Genomic DNA, 20,981 nt, shown 5'->3' with positions numbered 1-20,981 from the left:
ATGTAAGTGCCTATAATTGCCAGATGAGTTTTGCATTTTGAACAGAGTGTTTTCCCAATGATAACAGGTGATTTCTTTTTTGAAAAATGTGTCTAATGTAAGAAAACGTGTGTAGTGTTTCGCAATAAGTGTGCTACAGAATTGTAAACAAAGTGAAAAGTTGACAATGTGTTTCAGCTATGGTTACACTGTGTTTAAGCATATGCTACAAGAAATTTAGGTATTGAGGCTTTGGTCTAAGCATTCGGATTTAGTGTGCAAGCAATGGGCAAAAACTGTAATTAACTTAATTAACACTATTATAAAAATATAAAATAACCTTTGATCCAGCAGAGCCTATTATTTTGTACCATATATTTTTAGATTAAGTACGAAAGTAATGCACACAACTTAATGCAGATTCTAAATAAAATGCGTGTGCGATCTAATTGATTTCAACATGCTTTTGATTCGCTAGTTTAAGTTGTTCTGGGTAATTTGATGCGCTCAACTGGATAGAGAACATGCTCACGGTTTGATAGAAAAGCTGACTGGGCGTAAAAACCTTTAAAAGGGGAACGCTAGAAATATTTTATGTCATATTGCTGTAGATGTATTTAATATTAAAATACATTATTTCACATTAAGAATCACTGAAAAATGTATTTAAAAAGTCACTGTCAGTGTTTTAATATATGAAATATAAATTCATAGTTCTGTTTCACTTTATATCTTTCGCAGTGTGTGGAACTGTTGTAATGCTGTATCTTATAAATAAGAACATGTTGGTGTGTATGAGTGTGTGTATAAAGCGTGTGTGCAATTGTGAGGCCATTTTGAGTAGGACGCTTCTAAAAGAGATATTACTCTACTAATCTCAAGAGACTTTCTGGATCAATAAAGCTTAAAAAAATCTCTGATTGTGGAAAATTTAGGATCAAAATCTTCACATTCAAGTCAAGTCACGTCAAGAAGCTTTTATTGTCATTTCAACCATATGTAGCTTCTAGCTGTCCTAGCCACATAAAGTGTGAGAAAAACAATGCAAAACACTACAGGACAAATATCCTGCCTTCTTTTGAACCAATGTTGTGTCAGTCAGCTGTATGGTCTGTTATCAACAATCAGGTCTGCGCTGAACCCAGAGTTTACGATGACCCATTAGTTCCTCAGGAGATCTCGGTTGCACTAATATAAACTGTTGTAGAAAGGACATTATTTACATTTACACTACTTACTGTCCAGTGTCACCCAAATGAGGATGAGGCTCCCTTCTGAGCCTGGTTCCTCTCACGGTTTCTTCCTCATGTCATCTCAGGGAGTTTTTCCTTGCCGTCGTCGCCTCCGGCTTGCTCATTGGGGACAGGGAATGTTTTAAATTTGAAGTTAATTTTTTTTTAATTCATTTTAAACTTTAATTGTATATATTCACTTATTTATTTTTATTCTTTTTTTCCCCTTACTTCTGTAAAGCTGCTTTGAGACAATGGGAAAATAAATAAAGAAATTGAAATTGAAATACACAAAATACGAAATAGCACCGACCAGTTAACATACTGTATATTATACAGTACACTGTGCAAAAATATAGGATTCTAACAAAGAGTGCTCAAGTAAACATATCGACACTTGTGTAATCGCAGTGGTTTTTATTTATTAAGCATGGGCTTATTAAATAAGACAGACTGCTACATTCTAACATTTTTTCTGTAGCATTAAACCAAATTAACAACCTCAATGTGTTTGATTTTGTGCTGCGGGACTGTAGTACTCAGCTTTTTGGACCCTATCCCAGGTAAGATAACACTAACCACTTTAGATCTCTGATAATAGTACTACCATATTTTTTGTGTGTTACGTCATGATGCTCTCTGAGGAAAGTCACATTCATTTTAGCATTTCTACATCGAGAAGCCTGACAATACTTTTTGTTGTTGTCTAGTTTGTTGGAGAAGATCGAGCAGGAGACGTGGCGTGAAACAGGCATCTCTTTCGTTACATCAGTCACTCGGCTTATGGAAAGACTACTGGATTACAGGTGGGATTTAAAGTGGCAATGTCAGCCATGTTACCATGGATACAACATTGGCAGGTGATCATAATGTAGATATGATCTAAATGTCCTCCATCCTCTAAACTAGAGGAAATGCTGTTATTCGAATGTTGTCACGTCTTCACAGCGTTTACGTTTCTTCCGGTATTCGCTAATCAATCAAAACATTTCCAAGAATACTGTGTTTAAGGCAAGTTCTAACTCAATGTTGACATTTGGTAGAAAGCTCAAGATCAATTTGGGAAATTTTTGTTATAGGGATTTTAGGCTTTTAGACTTTTCCATCCCTACATCCACTACCTCAGCCACATTTCTGTCATTTTGTCTATCATTTTGACACACTTGCACACATCTGAACTTTATTCAAAATAATCATATTGCATACTACATATATATATATATATATATATTTATATATATATATATATATATATATATATATATATATATATATATATATATATATATATATATATACTGATTATAAAAAAAATAATATGCTATTTCAATTAATAATTATTCTGTTATTAGCTAGTTTCCATGCATCTCTGACTTGCCTAGCAAACTTTTTGGACAGTATGAATTTACTAGTCATCCTAATGCTTTATTGATACTTGAAGCTTAAAATGGTAAAATATTCAAAACACATATAAACATGATCAAATAGATAGTCTATCGTGTTATCGAGAAGATTCCATAATTTTCTTTCTTTTCTCAATTGTTGTGATGACGTAGCACAAACGTGGTGGGAAAATTTGGCTCAGGTGGTTAATGATCTGGGTTGACGTTTAGATGGTCGGGGTTCAAACCCCAATACAAGCTGCCACTGTTGGGAATTTTAGCAAGGCCCTTAACCCTCACTGCTCCATAGCTCTGCCCCTGTGCTCTGACCCCAACTAACTCAATTGGGATATCCGAAGAATTTCATGTATATGTGGCGATAATAAAGGCATCTATGGCATAATTTCATTTCATGCATTTAAAAAAGCTCATGTTCCATTCCACTTGCGGTTAATGCTTAATGTGTCTTTAATCATATAGATTTTGATGTCTTACAGTTTAGTTCATAGTACATAGCCTACATAGCCATTATATCCTAGCTAGTTAATTGTAAATTTCAGTCATTAGCTAGTTTTCGGGTGTTAAATTTAACATTAATCGGATGTTGTATTCTGTATGAGCACCAAATTCAGAATTCCATTTTAAAATGCTTGTAACTAAATGAAATTGATAAACAAGATTTGCAGAATTGTGAGCATACACTCACACACAAAAACATAACGGCAGTCGAAATGTCCACATATCAGAAAATAATGCGCTTTGGAACAAACTTTTCTGTTTTTGCATTCTTGTCTTCAATATTTTCTGAAAACTGGGATGTTTTTTTGGATGTCATATTCTGTTCCTTTTACAAAAATGACATTTACATTATATATTATCCTGGTTTCTGTGGACAGGGATTGCATGAAAGGAGACGAGACCGAAAACAAGAAGATCGGCTGCACCGTCAACTTGCTAGTGAGTTTAAATTCTGCAAAAACCTTTCTTTAATACAAAATGCTAACTGTTAAGTTAAGCTAGGAGCGACTAACCAACAATATCTCAGCAACTAATTAGAACTTTTATAATTAAGCTTAGTAAGCTTAGCATTTTCAGGCTGTTTTTTTTTTTCATCGATTCCTGTCTGAGGATGGTTTGTTTTTCCGCAGAACTTCTATAAGTCTGAGATCAATAAGGAGGAGATGTATATCCGTTACATTCACAAGCTGTGTGACATGCACTTGCAGGCAGAAAACTACACAGGTGAGTAAAACAGACTGGCAATAACATGTTGCTTTGTGATAACTTTGTATTGTGTCCATCTTTTATTCATTTTTTTAAATGGCAGATCTCACTCCTGTAAAAATGAGCTACGATTCTGATATATGACTTTCTTTGAAATATTTCCCACAGATTACTGTTACCATTATACATATTACACAATTGATTTTATTTCTATTCTTTTTTTTAAAATGCAGTTCTTAAAAGTAATTTATTTAAATGCACGGTCTAGGAGGAGACGTCCGGGTTTTCATTTCACTGCAACTGTGTATATAAATAAATATCCTGAAATGAAAAAAAAAAATCTAAGTGTAAAACTGTTGCGTGTTCAATCTTAAGGCTTCGTATCACGATTGATGTGTCGTGTTGCTCCACAGAGGCGGCGTTCACTCTGCTCCTGTACTGGGAGCTGCTGCAGTGGGAGGATCGGCCCCTGAGGGAGTTTCTGCACTACCCGGCTCAGAGCGAGTGGCATCGCAAAGAGGATCTCTGCCGCAAGGTCATCCACTACTTCAACAAGGGCAAGGTAAGACGCACGCACGCGCACACACACACACACACACACACACACACACACACATATATGCATGTGCAAAACTTGGGATTTATTCATTGTATGCAAATAGGTTATGAAACAGGATATAGGTTAAACTTCAAATCCAGACAACCCTTAAATATTTTGTGAAGGAGCCCGGAATTTTATTCACCAGTCTTATCACACCAGTCTTCCTCTTTTACAACTAATAAAAATAGCAGATGAGACAATCATCATATAAATCTGGATTGACACTTCTCCATCTCACTTCAGTAAGCTTTTAATCTTTTGATGCTCTCAACTTCACTGATTTCCCTGCATCCAAAGATAAGCTGAAGCATCGGTTTCACTTTCTCACTCACTCACTCACTCATTTTCTACCGCTTATCCGAACTACCTCGGGTCACGGGGAGCCTGTGCCTATCTCAGTTGTCATCGGGCATGAAATCAGGATACACCCTGGACGGAGTGCCAACCCATCGCAGGGCACACACACTCTCATTCACTCACGCAATGGGTCATCTCAATTATGAAAAATATAAAAAATAAAATAAAAAAATAGTTGAATATGAAAGCATAACTGATTTTAACGGAGCAGGATTTTCAGAGAAATGTTTAAAAAAAAAAAAAGTTCATATCTTTATGCTTTTGCCCGATGACGCCTGAGATAGGCACAGGCTCCCCGTGACCCGAGGTAGTTCGGATAAGCGGTAGAAGATGATTGAGTGAGTGAGATGACCCATTAGTTCCTCAGGAGCTCTTTGTTACACAATTCCACTCAACTACAAACTGTTGTAAAAAGGACATTATTTACATTTACATTATCGCCTAAATGAGGATGGGTTCCTTACTGAACCTGGTTCCTCTCAACGTTTTCTTCCTCACATCATCTTAGGGAGTTTTTCCTTGCCACCGTCACCTTGCTCATTAGGGATAGATGTTAGAGATCTATAGTAACTTAATTTTAAACTTTAAAATTTCCAATTTTTATTCTGTTTCTATACTTCTATACTATAAAGCTACTTTGAAACAATGTGAATTGTTGAAAGCGCTATATAAATAAAATGATCTCAAAATACAGAGTCATTAAACATAGATATAGATTTAAAACAAATTGGCTTATTTCATTTAGGTTATTATCTAAACGACTAATAATACTTGTGATACACTCATCTGATTTATTTTTCACACACCACACGTACTGTACTGTCTATTACAGATTAACTTTGTTGCAAAACTTTGTTTGGCCTCAATTTACAAAGTCTTAATATGTAATAATATGACCAGGTAATAGTGAATAGTGAATAGCACATCATAGTAGTGTAGGAATTTATCATTTTGGCATTTTCAGGTTTTCTTTATGCCTTTGCTTTTCTCTAGACTCAGTTGTCATGGCTACAGGTGTAGGAAGTCTATGAGAAAGAGCCTTGTTTATATCTGGGAGCCTTCAGAGTGAGAAAACAGGCAGACTGTTTATGTGCTTGGAGGAGGAGGAGATGGGATTGTGGTGTTTAGTGTAGAACTCTTAGGGGAAGTATCTTGGTATGTTTTCTGAAGCTTCTTGTTTGAGTCTCATTGTTATATTAAAGATGTAGGAAAAAAGTCTAATACATGGATGGTTTGACCAGTTAGGCTAATTTTGTGGCAAAAAATCCTTTGTAACATACACTATTTGTCCACATTTTTTTGGACACCTACCATCAATGAATCGCTGGCTCCTGAATCCCCTTTTGCTATTATATAATGGCTTTCTACTAGATTGTACTGTAGATTGTGTTTGTAGAGATTTGTGATTATTGCGCTACAAGAGCGTTAGTGAGATAAGACACTGATGTGTGGTGAGGAGGTGTGAGGTTCAGTCAGTGTTCCAGATCATCTCAAAGATCTTTATGAGGGTTCAGAAGGAGTCAGGGCTTGTGCAGGACACTCGAGATCTTCTACTCCAAGCTTGGAAAACCATGTCTTGATTAGAGCATGCTTTGTGCGCAGGGGCGTTGTCATGTTGGAGCCGGTTTGAGCTTCTTAGTTCCAGGGAAGAGAATTGTTTATGTTACAGCATACAAAGACATTCTATGCTGTAGTGTGCTTCCAACTTTGTGGCAACAGTTTGGGGAAGAACCATATATATGTGAGATGCTCATGTGTCTTCAAAGTAGACAAGTAGTATGTATGCATGTACAGTATATACACATACCAGCCACTTAGCAGGTCCAGTTTCTGGGATTCTGTCCTCATTGTAGTGTCAGATTCCTGTCCATGGCTGCCAGGCAAGAAACCTGGCATAATAAAGCATTCTGAGAAGGTTTTCTGTTCAGCACAGTTGTAAAGTTTTGCAACATTCTGTAAAAAATTCTAGAGTGCGAGTGTCCTTCAACATTCTGTGTGTGTGTGTGTGTGTGTGTGTGTGTGTGTATACTGTATGTACTGTATTACATATAGTCGCTATCAGGCGGAATCTTCGTATCTCCAAAACCGTTATTTTTCAGGAAATGAAAAAAACGCCGTACTTTATCTGCAGTGCACAGGGTTTAGTCCGCGTTGCAGTGGATTGTCTTGCACTAAATTCCTGTCCTCAGACGAGCACCAGAACTAGCGAGGGTCAAGATTTTTTTTTCTTTGAGCCCAATGTTTTGAAGACATTTACCTCAGAAGACGTGTTGATTCGTTGCGACTCTTCTTGAGGAGAAATATGCCGCGAAGCTCTCCTGCGGAGTGAGGAAGAGGTGGACAGTTGAAGTGTCCAATGGAGTTATGAGATTTGCGCTCAAGCTATTTTCAAGACTTTAGATTGGTTAATAACTTGTAAAAATAACAGACCCACGTGGGGACTGACCAATAGCATCGATATGTGAAAAAATATGAAATTGACCAAATTTGGACATACAGTACGAGGTTTCCGCCCGACAGCAATGATATAAAGAAAAACGTTCCTGGTCATGACCATGTGTTGCTGCACAAACATATACTAATTATTGGTAATTGCTTGATTAGTTTGCTGGAGGTGTTAATTAACTTTTATTTAAGAACAGAAATAAGTACAAAAAAAAGTGTAACCCTTCTGTTGTTAAGAGTCAAAATTGACCTTAAGGGTCAAAATTGACCTGTGACTACTGTATTTTAACAGCAGAAAAAAACAAACCCTTCATTTGATGAATTTTTCTAAAATGACCAGAACAATCAAAAGAAAATTTCTATTTTCTTATTTTCATGAAGGCTTTACACCTCTAGGGTACAAAGAATGTCTTAAGGGTCAATTTCTACCATTTATACACCTCAAAACCTACAGACACATCACAGACACACACTGGCACACACATGCATACTCCAACACACACACACACACACACACACACACACACACACACACACACACACACACACACACACACACACACACAATAAGAAACTATTGTGAACTTCTCATTCTTTCTGACTTTTTAAGAAAATTTCTCAATTTTGTCTTTTTTAACATAACCTTTCACTCAGCTGTGTTGAATAAGAATAACACTATAACACTCAACACTACAGTGCTGAGAGACACAGCACTGATAAAATATCTTCAACACCTCCTCATTGTACTGATATGAGTCCTGTTCGAGTAGATAGTCATGTATAAATGCAGGCTTGCTGATTTTCAGAAAAGAGCTTCTAAGCACATCGGAACAAATGCTTGAGCTCTGTGTTTATAAATGATACATGTAAGCCAAAAGCATTTTGCTGTGTGCTCTGTCCTCAGTGCTGGGAGTACGGGATCCCTTTCTGCCGAGAGCTAGCCTTACAATATGAATCCTTATACGACTACCAAAGCCTCAGCTGGATCCGGGTGAGTCAAATGAATATAAATTGAGCAAAGCACAACAGAGCTGTATATAGTTCTTTCAAGTGCACTAACTCGGATTTTGATTTTGAGTCAGCATTTATCCATGAGATTTAACAAAAAATACATGAATGAGGCATAGTTGAGAATATATTGGTCTTTTTTTTTTCATTATATAGAAAATGGAAGCTGCCTACTATGACAACATTATGGAGCAACAGAGACTGGAGCCCGAGTTCTTCAGGGTGGGCTTTTACGGTCGAAAATTTCCTTTCTTTCTCAGGGTAAGCTTGTGTAATCAGCTTTCTCTGTTTCTGTTAATATTTATATCCATGACCAATGAGCCAGTGAGTGAGTGCTGTTATCCCCCCCCCCCCCCCCCGGCCCCACAGGTTAGGTTAACAGGCAAAATAAGTTTAATTTAAATATAGTTTTAATACAGGAAAAGTCTATTTATTTATTTATTTATTTATTTATTTATTTATTTATTTCAAAGTTGCATTCATTCTGAATATAGATTTTTTTTTCTTTTGGCTTGGCACAGAATAAGGAGTTTGTTTGCCGTGGACATGACTACGAGAGGCTTGAAGCCTTCCAGCAGAGGATGCTGGGAGAATTTCCTCAAGCAATTGCCATGCAACATCCCAACCAACCAGATGAGGGTATTTTGCAGTGTGATGCCCAGTGTATCCTTCAGCAATGAAGAAAAAATGGGATATCTGTCAGGATATAGGGGACTTTGGAAATTCATTTCAAATTTGAAAGTGAAAATGTTGTGTTTCCCTGTTAGTATTCTGTAGTATTAGTATTTCAATCATTTTAGACCATTAAGTAATGTATAGTACTGTTTCTTTTCCAGATTCGCTTTATTCAAACCAAACTAGAAAAACTATTTCTTAACACAAATGATCCCAGACTTGCAGATCTATGCTGTATCTCCAGTTCCAGAAAACATTGAAGTGCTTCAGATGGACCGTGTGCCTGATCGAATTAAAAGCTTCTACCGAGTGAACAATGTGCGTCGCTTTCGCTACGACCGGCCGTTCCACAAAGTGCCCAAAGACAAGGACAATGAATTCAAGGTAAAATAAATAAATAAATAAATAAATAAATGCTGACAGGCTTTATTTAGAGTACAAAGGAAGTTATTTAAGAATTAAATGAATAGAATGCTGTCTTTTGTGATTCCTTCATCTGGCCTGACCATTAATAAAAGTTAAGTTAACTTTGCTGTAATGGCTTTTCTATTTATTGTGATAAATAAGTTAGTGACGAATAACACGTGTTGGTGTCTCTGAAATGTCGGCTTTGTAGTGGGTTTGAAGCCATTTATCAACAGGCGCTTTTGTAGACAAAACACTGTCATGAAACACTGCCTTTGGGGACAATGATATATGGGACAGTGTAAGCACAAGGCCTTTTGTCATACAAGAATACTGTTGCCTCTTATCTCCTGTTTCTTGTTTACATCTATTGGCTTCACCTTGGTTACTGCTGCCAGTTTATTTACAATAGTTTCACTTATGGTCACACTACATGAGATCCTGAGAAGGATGTTCAAGAAGAAATTTGCAGGCACTGAGGAACTCTCTATAATGCAGTGGTTCAGACTGTGGCTCCAACCCAGAGCTAACCCTTCTGGTTAGCACACACTTCCACCGAGATCTCTGATCTGCTTCATCTGTATTTCGGAACTCCTGCTCATGCAACGTAACACTCCAGAAGAAAGGCTTTTTCTACCATCTTCCGCAATCATGAGCTCACAGACATGAACATTTTTTGCTAATCAGGAGCCGCTTCATTTACTTGCTTGGCCATGCAGTTCTATTCAGCCAATTATTGGTTGTCTTGTCGTGAAGTTATTTTGGAAGGGACATGGTGATTCAGAGGGCTAGATATTGTTTCATTTCCAATTTGTTCTAATTAAGCAACATTGAGAGCATAAAAAAGCATAAAGCTTTTACTTTAAAGTACTAATTAAGAAGGCGAATATGCTTATAATAGGAATATAAAGTGTTATTGTCTAGTGTTTTTAATCCAAATCCAAGTTTTGCCAGAGTGACTTCATGCATGTTAGCAATCAAAGACAAAAACTGTATTAAACAGAACAAGTATCCACCTGTGTTGTGTTGTGTTTTTTTTTGTCATCTTTGCAGAGTCTGTGGATCGAAAGGACCACACTCATCCTCACACATCCCCTGCCAGGCATTTCTTGCTGGTTTGAGGTGGAGAAGAGAGAGCTGGTCAGTGGCTCTCTGCTTTTATGCTATTGCTTTTAAGACTCAAATCGTAATGATCTTAATGAAAATATTTTCAATATGTGTTGTGATTTAAATGAATTGAAGAAACTGAAACCAAAAGAACTGAAATAAAAGTCATTGTGCTTCATTCATGTAATTCATTTAAATTACTAATATATTTTTTTTTTTTTATATTGTGTGCTGGTGTAGAATCTAACAATTTATGTCTTTATGGAAATTTTTATTTTCCAGTTTTGAATTGAATTTTGAAGTGAATTGAAGTGAACCTTTTTTATTTTCCAGTTTTGAATTGAATTTTGAAGTGAATTGAAGTGAACTTGAATTCACTTTAAATGATCAAATGAATTATAGTGAATTGATAGAAGACATGTAACTGGTGCTGATTGGATAAATTCAGTCATTTATACAGTACACTCATCGATTGTAGAGTATTTTGGACAGTTAAAGGCAAAAACAGTTGAAATTGGCTTCTACCGCTGCAAACAACTACAAATATTGTTTTTAAGTCAATACTCATGAAGATCAAACAATTGTGCGAAACATGTCATAATAATATGTCAGTAATAATCGGTTTCAGTAGCAGCACTGTGGGTTAAATTAAAAAAAAAATCAAAACATTCACATTGTAGCAGCATGAAGTATAACAATAATAATAATAATAATAATAATAATAAGAAGAAGAAGAAGAAGAAGAAGAAGAAGAAGAAGAAAAATAATAATAATAATAATAATAATAATAATCTTCGCCATCATCATTATCATCATCATCATATAAAGGTATAGGTAAAGTGGTTGGTGAGGGGCTTTTTGGACTTATAACCATTTGGAAATGCTTTTATCTGTAAACCTTTTATTTCCCCACTAGGTTGAAGTGAGTCCACTGGAGAATGCCATCTCTGTGGTGGAGAATAAAAACCAGGAGCTGCGCACTTTAATCAGCCAGTACCAGCACAAGCAGCTGCACGGCAACATTAACCTGCTTAGCATGTGTCTGAACGGCGTGATTGATGCAGCTGTCAACGGAGGCATTGCTCGCTACCAGGAGGTGAGAAATCTAACAAAACTGGAACTGCTAAGGCCTGCTGTTATCGAATGGCCATGGCTTGTCTCGTCTCCAAGCCTCGTAATTAACTCTGAAAGACAGATTAGCTCCAAATAAGCTTTAGCCGAGTTTTAATTAAAGTTTGTGATTAAACAAAAAGCTAAAGTAGATCTCACAAGCTGGGAACTGAATGTGAACATTAATATGAAAGAGCTCAGGTTTCAGCGTCTTTATTTGGTTGCAGTATGGAATAAAAATGAAAATGTCCAAAATATTTGAACAGTATGTGTTTTGAGCATGTGTACGGTTTTAAAACTATGTCAAAGACCAATTCTTTATGTGAGATCATTTTATATGTTACTTATTTGTATACTAATCTAAACAAATATTCTATTTACACATTTCTTATTTAAAGGAATAGTCAAAAGGGGGTAACGGTGGCTTAGTGGTTAGCACTTTCGCCTCACACCTCCAGGGTTGGGTGTTCGATTCCCGCTTCCGCCTTGTGTGTGTGGAGTTTGCATGTTCTCCCCGTGCCTTGGGGGTTTCCACTGGGTACTCCGGTTTCCTCCCCTGGTCCAAAGACATGCATGGTAGGTTGATTGGCATCTCTGGAAAATTGTCCGTAGTGTGTGATTGCGTGAGTGAATGAGAGTGTGTGTGTGTGCCCTGTGATGGGTTGGCACTCCGTCCAGGGTGTATCCTGCCTTGATGCCCGATGACGCCTGAGATAGGCACAGGCTCCCCGTGACCCGAGGTAGTTCGGATAAGCGGTAGAAAATGAGTGAGAGTGATTGAGTGAGAAATAGTCAAAACCTAAATGACTACAATTTATTACTGTTTACATAAATACAGTTAACTTCCCAAAACCCGTTGCATCGCATGTTGTTAGCTACATTAGTTAGTCCCTTGTTTAGCCATGTAACTCCTGTTTAAGTTAAGACAGCAAATTACGTCTTCTTTCCTCAACCAGATTAGCATTAGGGATTTAATTATAGAACAGGACATAAAGTTATACATTTACATTTAATCATTAACAGAAGTGTTTATTCAAAGTGACATTTAACCCTTTGTATGGTGTTCGTATATTTGTTACTCAGCCAGTGTTCGTGGGTCTGGTGGACCTGCTGCATTTTTGGGTTTTTAATTCAACACAATCAAAAATGTTATGTTAAAATACTCTACAGATGTTTACTTCATACAAATTACAAGCAATATAAACAGCATATATGGTTAATATTTGCCCTTTACCTTTATTACATCACATTTTTTAATTAAAGTGATACTCGTTTTTTGTTGTTTTTAATAAAATGTTATAAAAAAGGAAACTCAAATTTCATCAAGTTATGAGTGGAAAAGTTTTTCAAAACTATTGATGTTTATGAATACGGGTCCCACAGACCCGAACAACATACAAGGGTTAAACAAGGAAATACAAGAAAAGTCATTTATCTGGCAGTGGACAATATAAGTAGTTCAGCCATCCAAGATTTTAAATAAAGTGCTATAAAGTGCTAAATATTTATTTATTTATATTTTATGGAGGGGGGGGTTATAGAGATAAACTAGGGTTAGTACAGTGTTCAGTGGAACAGTTGGGGTTTCGTAAAGTTAGTGACGGATTCAAGCATCAGTTGTTATCTGAATGCAGGAGAGTTATAGGAAAATAATTAATGACAGCAAGTGTATTATTTAATTTGCCAGTGTATATATATTATTTTTGTTATATAGATGTTTTATTGTAGAACATCTCACCAAACAGGTTCCTGTTATCACTTACATTATAGCAGCTGCCATCCCCTTAATAGTCTCTTTTTTGTTTCTCTTGAAGTTAATAAGAGAAATAGCACATCTTGTCAGGAAACAATGTCAAAAATGTCTAGTTTCACTTCTGACTTTTACGAAGCTGCCACTGACACTGGAGACTCCTTACATAAATTTCTTCTTCTTCTCCATAATGAGCTTCTGGCATACAAAAAACTCTCAAAAAACAAGAGCTTGAAGAACATAGAATGAGCATATTAAACTAAACCTTGCTAACAAACTATTGCTTTTCTGTGATAGAAATGTAATTCATATTAATTTATTGATTGATTGATTTTTTTTATATTATAATTAAAATACATTCTTACATGTTTTAGGCATTCTTTGATAAAGATTACATCTCCACCCACCCAGAGGACACAGAAAAAATCACTCAGCTCAAGGACCTCATGCAAGGACAGGTGAACACTGCATCTCCACACAGCATGTCGAGTCATCATCCCCTTGACCTAAACCACCCAAAATATTCGGATGTGATCATATAGTCAGTGTAATACATTGGATGTTGTTTTAGGTGCACATCCTGGGTGTAGGGCTGGCGGTCCATGAGAAGCTGGTGCACCCAGAAATGCGTCCCCTGCACAAGAAGCTGATCGATCAATTCCAGATGATGAGGAGCAGTCTGTGCCATGTGAGAACGCAACACTGCATTACTGTGCCTCTGCCACACATCAGCTTATGACTATGGGTGTGCACATTGTGTCTTTATTCAGTGCATTGTGTTCGTGTGTGTTCTCTAGGGTCTGCCCGGTCTGGATAGACTGAGCGCCGCCTGCTCTGGACCTCCACGAGCCATCCTCCCACCCCATAATCCTATGAGCCCAGACAGCATCAAACTCATGCACAGACACAGGTGACCACACAAACCTCCACCTCCCACACACAGATGAACTCACACACACACACATGTACACACACACACACACATGTACACACACACACACTCACACACACACAAATGAATGCCACACACATGCACTCACACACTTGCTATCCTTGTAAAGATCATCCACAGATTGTTGACAGAATTAGTTCATTCTGTTAATTAATGTTAAGCTTAACTAAAGCTCATGTAGCAAAATGGGCAAATTTTCAAGCAGCATTTCAAAATCTAGTGGGAAGCCTTTCCAGAATAGTGGAGGTTATGATAGCAGCAAATGGAAAGACCAGAGACCTCCAAAGATGATCCAAAGGCACGTATGGATGTTATCATGAGTCGTCCACATACTTTTGGTTATATGGTGTAGCTAAAACATGGATGAATATGGGTAATGTATCAACCTTAGGTGTGTCACACTGTCCAGTGGACAAAAGCACAATACATGTACCAATGTTTCAGGTTCAGTCATGCGGGTTTTGAACAGAGAAATAAGCCAATCCATCATCCTCTCATGAGCTCACCCTACTCAATGTGTTCCTGATGATTCATAGACTCTCCACTCATTACACTTTCTCTCATCCTTTCTTCCTCTCTTTCCATTGTCATTTTTGTTTTCTTAATTTATTCTTCTCCACTTTTTGGCTATGCTCTTCTGTTATATATACACTGTATTTGTCTTTACTGCTCATCATCCTGTATCCATTGCGATTCCTTTGGTCTATTATAACCTAATATGCCTAATCTCCTGCTCGCAACTGTTCCACCCCTTTGGTTTACTGTCTTTACTTATTCCATCTCTGAATCCATTGCTGATTTGCTCCACCATTTTCTGTTCCCCACACGCTCTTATCCTGCTATACCTCCTTCCCTACCATTTCACTCCATCTCGCTCTCTGCAGCCCGTCTCTGTCTCGTACCGTGCGTCACTCCTCATCTTCCCTCTCCACCAGTGAGTCAGGGAACCTTCTCATCCTCACTGACGCAGTGCTGATGGAGCATCCTGAAGAGATGTATCGCATGCAGGTCAGTTCTCATGTGCTTTAAAGGGAAAACATTTGAAGACCAGACTTTTTTCATACTAAATTTTTTATACTAAATAATAAACTGTCAAATCTTCAGCCCAGTCCCTCAACGTCCAGCCTGAGTTCTACTCACTCTGCTCCTCCTCAGATGATCAACGCAGGTCCTGGCAGCATCCGAGGTGAGCTGGACACCACTGGGAAGAAAGCAGTATATTTTCATACAGCTTAGAGCAGGGGTGTCAAACTCAGGCCCGCGTGTAATTATATTTGGCCCGCGAGATCATATCAAATGTGCATTACAGCTGGCTAGCCGCATGCTCCACTAATACTACAAATCCCAGAATGCCTTGCCACTGTATTGACACGTAGTCACGAACAGCAAGCGCGACTCATTCTCTGTTGACAGTCGTTAACAACCATGTTACAGTCACTTCGGGCGAGTTAATTCCACCCTCCATAAATATGGCCAAATGAAAGATGGACAATAGGAGCTTTCAAGACTGGCGAGAGGCAGATTATCTGTTCACGAACAGACCTGTTTGTCTTGTGTGCTAGCGGAGCTAACGTGTCTGTAACGAAAGAATATAACATAAGAAGACACTAGTCGAAAAGTTGGATTTTCATTGAGTAAAATTATTATTTTTGGTTGTTTTGTTGTTGGTTTTTAAAAAGCTCCACTTCAAAAAGGAGCTTAAAATGATCCAGTGAGAGGCGTCATTTATTTTATTTATTTAAATAAGAAATGAACACCACTGATGTGTCTTTTATTTCAAATTTAATTTCTTATGTGTTTGTAATATCAAGCTCTGGTTGTTCCAAATCCTGTGTTAAAGCGAAACTAAAGTTTGTTTCCATATCAAAAAGGTTGAACATTACATATCAGTTCCAGTTAATTTTTCAATAAATATTCTGTTTAACCCGTGACTTTATCTCAGTTTTATATTTTGGCCCACTGTGAATTTGAGTTTGACTCCCCTGGCTTAGAGCATGCATGTCAAAACTATTAATGAAAAATGGTAAAGGTCCAAACTTTCTACAGTCAAAGACAATACATAAAGAGCAATATATATATACTGTGCTATATGTCTTTAAATGAGACATTTTAAAGCTACACACTTTAGATGTGGACATGTAGTGTAGATATTTATATAAAGCATAAGTAGTAAGCAAGTGGAAAATATCACACTCTTTTTCTCTGTGCAGTCGGTTCTCCATCACTGCCTGATCGATACAGACACAACCGCGAGATGCTGATGCTACTGCCAGCGCATCGAGATCGGCCCAGCAGTGCCATGTACCCCAACCTCAGTGAGAACGGACAGGTACGTTGTACTGAGACACTCAGACGTGCAGTACTACTGACTAATGGCTGAGTTCTTCCAACCAATTATAGCATGGATAACTCATGTAAACTCACAATATTTTTGATAACCCAGCATCAGTTTTATATAAATATATAAACTAATAAACAATAATACAATAAACAATTTGATTAGGAAGAGTGGCAGGTAATCTATTTAATATGCTCTGCAACCTAAAAAAAGATTTATTTATAGAGTTATTGTTCATACCAATATAGAGCAATCATTGCAGTATAATAAACATTGCACCTGCATTTTCTAATTTCTTTTTTCTTGACACATGGCATAAGTTTGGTCCTGTCTTCTGCTTCTGTTACTCATTGTCATTGTCACTTGTATGCTATTGGCTCTGAATTAGTTTAGTACACAGCATTACATTACGAGTATGTCTATTAATGTGGGATGTGGCTGCCTAGTGGTTAAGGTGTTGGGCTACCAATCAGAAGGTTGTGAGTTCGATTCCTATGGCCACCAAGCTGCCACTGCTGGGCCCCTGAGCAAGGCCCTTAACCCTCAATTGCTCAGTTGTATAAAAATGAGATAAAATTTAAGTCGCTCTGGATAAGGGCGTCTGCTAAATGCTGTAAATGTAATGTAGTATTTGTATAATGTGTCAGTTGTCAGTTGTCAGAAAATATAGTTATAGAATGTATAGTTTTAGTTACTGCTAGCTAACTAGCCTCATCAGATGTCTTACGTCTTATAGCATGTCAGTATACCTTCTTGCAGCATTGACTGTATATGTGTATGGTGTATTGTCAATACGAATACAACTTTTTACCTCCAGCCAGCCAACCTGCAGAGGGCCTTGTTTCATCAGGTGATTGGTCCATGCAAGCCATGCAGTGACCCCAATCTGTCTGTGGCTGAAAAAGGTCTGTCTATCTATCTCATTTGTTTCTTAGTGACTTTTATATCATTAATTAATTTCAAGTATTCAGGCTGATATATTCTGTGATTCTGTCCCTGGTTGCTACATCACAGAAAATATAATGTCCTATAATACATTATGTAATATTATTACAGATCACTTACATGACCTTGAATTCTAACTGTATGTGAGTGTATTTTAGCTGCTTAATGGTCCATGAGTATAAAAACGATCAGTGATTGATAGAAATAAAGTTGAAAAATGTGACTTTGTGTCTTCGGGTCTTTTACCAGAGGCTAAAAAATGGAATTTGCGTCTGTTTTGTGGTGCCCAAGTTCAGCATTGAATTTTTTGAAAGTAGACTCACAGGGCTTAAAGTTTTTATAGTGTTTTATAAGTATTTTTGTTTCTACCTAGCCTACTTGGGGTAAAATGTTCATAGAAAAGTTCCAAATACAAAGCAAAACAAAACTACTGTTTCTTTCTAATAAATTATATCAAACCCGTTTCTGCTGTCTGAGGTGCCTTAAGTGCTTGTTCATAAGCAGCTAAAACTTGAAGGTGTTATCTTTAACCACTAAAATTCTATGTTAGGTTATCCCAAAAGGGGAAAAAATGTCTCACGCTAAAATCCAACAGTGTTCTTACTCAGTTCATTTAAGACTCACAGCGATGAAATAATTCACTTCTTTATAAAAGGGTTTCAAAATGCTGCTGGAAATGTTGGATTAAGTATGTTCTAGTTTTTTTTCCTTATCTCACCCTGTATTGAGATTTATATTTTTTTATTTACATAAATTTCAATAACTAGTCACTAAACGTCCTGCCATACAGTAAGTGCAAATCAAGACTTTAATAATAAATTTAATTTCCTCCCTCTACTTTCTACCTGACATTATTTATACTATAATTCTTAGTTAATAATTTGCAAGTTGAAAGGGTTGAGTGAATACTTATGCAAGGTTCTGTAAATATTTATTGTCTGCTGTAATAAAAAAAACCCACACACACAAAATATTCCTTAGAGTTATAATACTATTGTAAGTTATTTACTTATTTCTTCTTTAAGTGCTGACAGCTCCAAGCAGCTGGAGCCTGGACAGTGGCACAAGAGATGCTATGCCTTTCCTCTCGTCCCATGTGGGGAGTGTGATGGCTCCACCGGTGCCTCCTCGCAACTTTCCTCCTGGTAAGAGTACTCAGAGTTATGACAAAAAAAGTGAAAATTAAATTATATTGGAAATAAAATGAAATTAAACTGTAACAACATGATATGAAGCTGTGTAGTCGAGTCAGACAAGTGAAGGGTATACTGTGGTCTGAGTGTTAGAATATGTGCAGTTGTGAAGCAGCGTTTCGGCCTATCGTATGCTACTTGAATCGATTCAGTCCAACCCAGCTTCTTGGGTTTGCCCCAGAGGAGATAGAGCGGTAGGAGGAATTGCTGCAGTTCTTTAATACTGGACGGAATGGGCCGGTCCATCACTACTCGCACTTTACCTGCATATCCACTCCATCTCGGCTGATTACATATCCAAGGAACGAGACAGTAGTTTGATGAAACTCACATTTTTCTGCCTTTACATAAAGTTGATGGTGTCTTAGTCACTTTAACACATTGCACACCTTGGTAATTGAGGGTCTTGGAATGTACTTGTCCATATGGCATTACTAAGTATTCATGGTGCCAGAAGGACATTTTCCATTTGTGACCCTCTCTTATACTGACTAGTAAATATATGTGCTACTGAGGTCTAATTTCATGAAGTAATGTCCATCATGCAGCTGTTTAAAAGCTGGTGGGACTAATGGGAGAGGGTAAGCTTTTTTTTTAAAGGAAACCCAAGATAATCATGTTGGCTGTAGAGGAAATAAGAAACAGGTCTAACTCGTGAACGAGTCCAACCATTAGGGTAACTGGAACTTGATGGGTTGACTGTCCGCTGCAGTTATCCTCAGAGTGGTGTCGCATGGCAAAGTTGATAGCGGTGAATGAGATTCGTTGCAGATCTGGAATCGACCAAGGTGGAGACGTGAACTGGCAGGATGAGACTATGGAGCACAGGCACAGGATTACTTTAGCTGTCACAAGTCAGAGTTTGACAAACACACACACACACACATGACTGAAATTGGTATCTGCACTGCAGTCTTTTACAGTTGCACGAGCTGAGGTGGAGGTCTGTATGGCTGGTTATGGAGGAGGTTGTCCAGATTTCAGCCTGTAGGACAGGGCCCTTCTTGAAGATTGCTCACAAGGCTGCCTCATTTTATCCAACTTGGTTTGGGCGCATATGGATCTTAACAGCATAATCCGCAGCAGAATCCTTACCTTGACATAAGTGCACTAGCTGAAAAGCAACTTGAATCCCCGCTGAATACTCAAACACATTGTGATTGAGCTGAGAGAAGTGAAAAAATACATTTTGTTCTTAGGATTGTTGTCCCATAGAACTGTAGCTTATTTCTTAGCTCTGCTGGTTAGCAAAGACAAAAATGCAGAAACGGAGATTTGTCTGCTTCTGATGTGACTTTCAGGTGCTGATTCAGAAATCTCATTACTGTTGCATAATGAAACGTCCAGCATGCATGAGGAAACAGATAAATCTATCTTAAGCTAAGATGTCTTGCTCTTGCTTTTTGAAAGGTTGCTCATTCATTCATACAGCCTGTTAGTGTAATTTGTGAGTGTTTTTATTAAATCAGGGCCATGGTGCACCATGGTAAGAGCCTTCATACTCCATATTTCAGAAGTGAAGCCCTCAAGCATTCATCCTTGCAGATTTCCCCCCCATGTATAGGACACTGTTTCCCTTCCATGCATGTAAAATATGCAGAGAAAGAATCTCTTGTAGTTGTACTTTTCATTTATTGAGTGCATGCTTTTTCTCCGACCTGTTTTCTATGCTGTGGTGTCCTTCCCTTTAGGGCATTTCTCGATGCACTTTGATGCTTTCCAGCAGCAGATTGGTGAACTCCCCCCAGCTCTCCCAGCACGCTCCTTAAGAAAGGTATCTTTCCAAAATTTACAGACTTTCTAGTTCCTATTATGCATGTTAAGCATCCTACCCTTACACCCTGTCCAAGTTTTCCTGACTTCTGACCTGGATGTGCATGTCGGTGTGTGCATTCACTAATTCTTTCCTCATTAGTGGCACAATCAATAAATATGGGTTTAATGAGAGCTTAGACAGACAGGTTAAAAAGTTAAAAAGATCTTTGCCATTCTCTGCTATCTAATTAGAAAAGGCATAGGGCATGGCATTTTCAAGCTGCGTTAATAACTCTGTTTTAGATCCTGGGTATTCAGGACATGGAAATGTTTGTAAAGGCAATGAGTAATAAACAGTATTAATAGTCTTGTGTGGATGTTATTCCAGGACAAATTTTTCAAGATCATGTTATTATCTTGTACTTGAGAGACCATTCTACATGAACCGATGGATTAATGTATTCAGTTTCTGCACTATAAAATTTGTAGTTTCAACAAAATTTTGTGTTGATACTAATGCCAT

At 37.6% G+C, this 20,981-nt stretch overlaps 1 protein-coding gene across 5 annotated transcripts in view; it reads left to right on the top strand.

The window, feature by feature from the left end:
* Positions 1–20,981, top strand: part of dock3 (dedicator of cytokinesis 3) — a 223,631-nt gene that overhangs the window by 197,083 nt on the left and 5,567 nt on the right. For 3 of the 5 annotated variants that reach the window (XM_060858528.1, XM_060858526.1, XM_060858530.1), the window contains 20 exons: positions 1,748–1,774; positions 1,922–2,017; positions 3,490–3,550; positions 3,742–3,835; positions 4,231–4,379; positions 8,125–8,211; positions 8,385–8,489; positions 8,750–8,891; positions 9,121–9,287; positions 10,362–10,448; positions 11,332–11,511; positions 13,650–13,733; positions 13,847–13,963; positions 14,073–14,185; positions 15,112–15,235; positions 15,332–15,413; positions 16,438–16,556; positions 17,383–17,470; positions 18,536–18,655; positions 20,395–20,477. In XM_060858528.1, the coding sequence (XP_060714511.1) occupies positions 1,748–1,774; positions 1,922–2,017; positions 3,490–3,550; positions 3,742–3,835; positions 4,231–4,379; positions 8,125–8,211; positions 8,385–8,489; positions 8,750–8,891; positions 9,121–9,287; positions 10,362–10,448; positions 11,332–11,511; positions 13,650–13,733; positions 13,847–13,963; positions 14,073–14,185; positions 15,112–15,235; positions 15,332–15,413; positions 16,438–16,556; positions 17,383–17,470; positions 18,536–18,655; positions 20,395–20,477 (2,125 nt within the window). The remainder of the gene's footprint in view (positions 1–1,747; positions 1,775–1,921; positions 2,018–3,489; positions 3,551–3,741; positions 3,836–4,230; positions 4,380–8,124; positions 8,212–8,384; positions 8,490–8,749; positions 8,892–9,120; positions 9,288–10,361; positions 10,449–11,331; positions 11,512–13,649; positions 13,734–13,846; positions 13,964–14,072; positions 14,186–15,111; positions 15,236–15,331; positions 15,414–16,437; positions 16,557–17,382; positions 17,471–18,535; positions 18,656–20,394; positions 20,478–20,981) is intronic. The other 2 variants (XM_060858529.1, XM_060858527.1) reach the window with 2 other exon arrangements.

The sequence above is a fragment of the Tachysurus vachellii genome, chromosome 22 (assembly GCF_030014155.1).
Source record: "Tachysurus vachellii isolate PV-2020 chromosome 22, HZAU_Pvac_v1, whole genome shotgun sequence".
NCBI lineage: Eukaryota > Metazoa > Chordata > Actinopteri > Siluriformes > Bagridae > Tachysurus > Tachysurus vachellii.
Note: the sequence above shows the minus strand (reverse complement) of the source record. Positions and strands in the feature narration are given on the sequence as shown.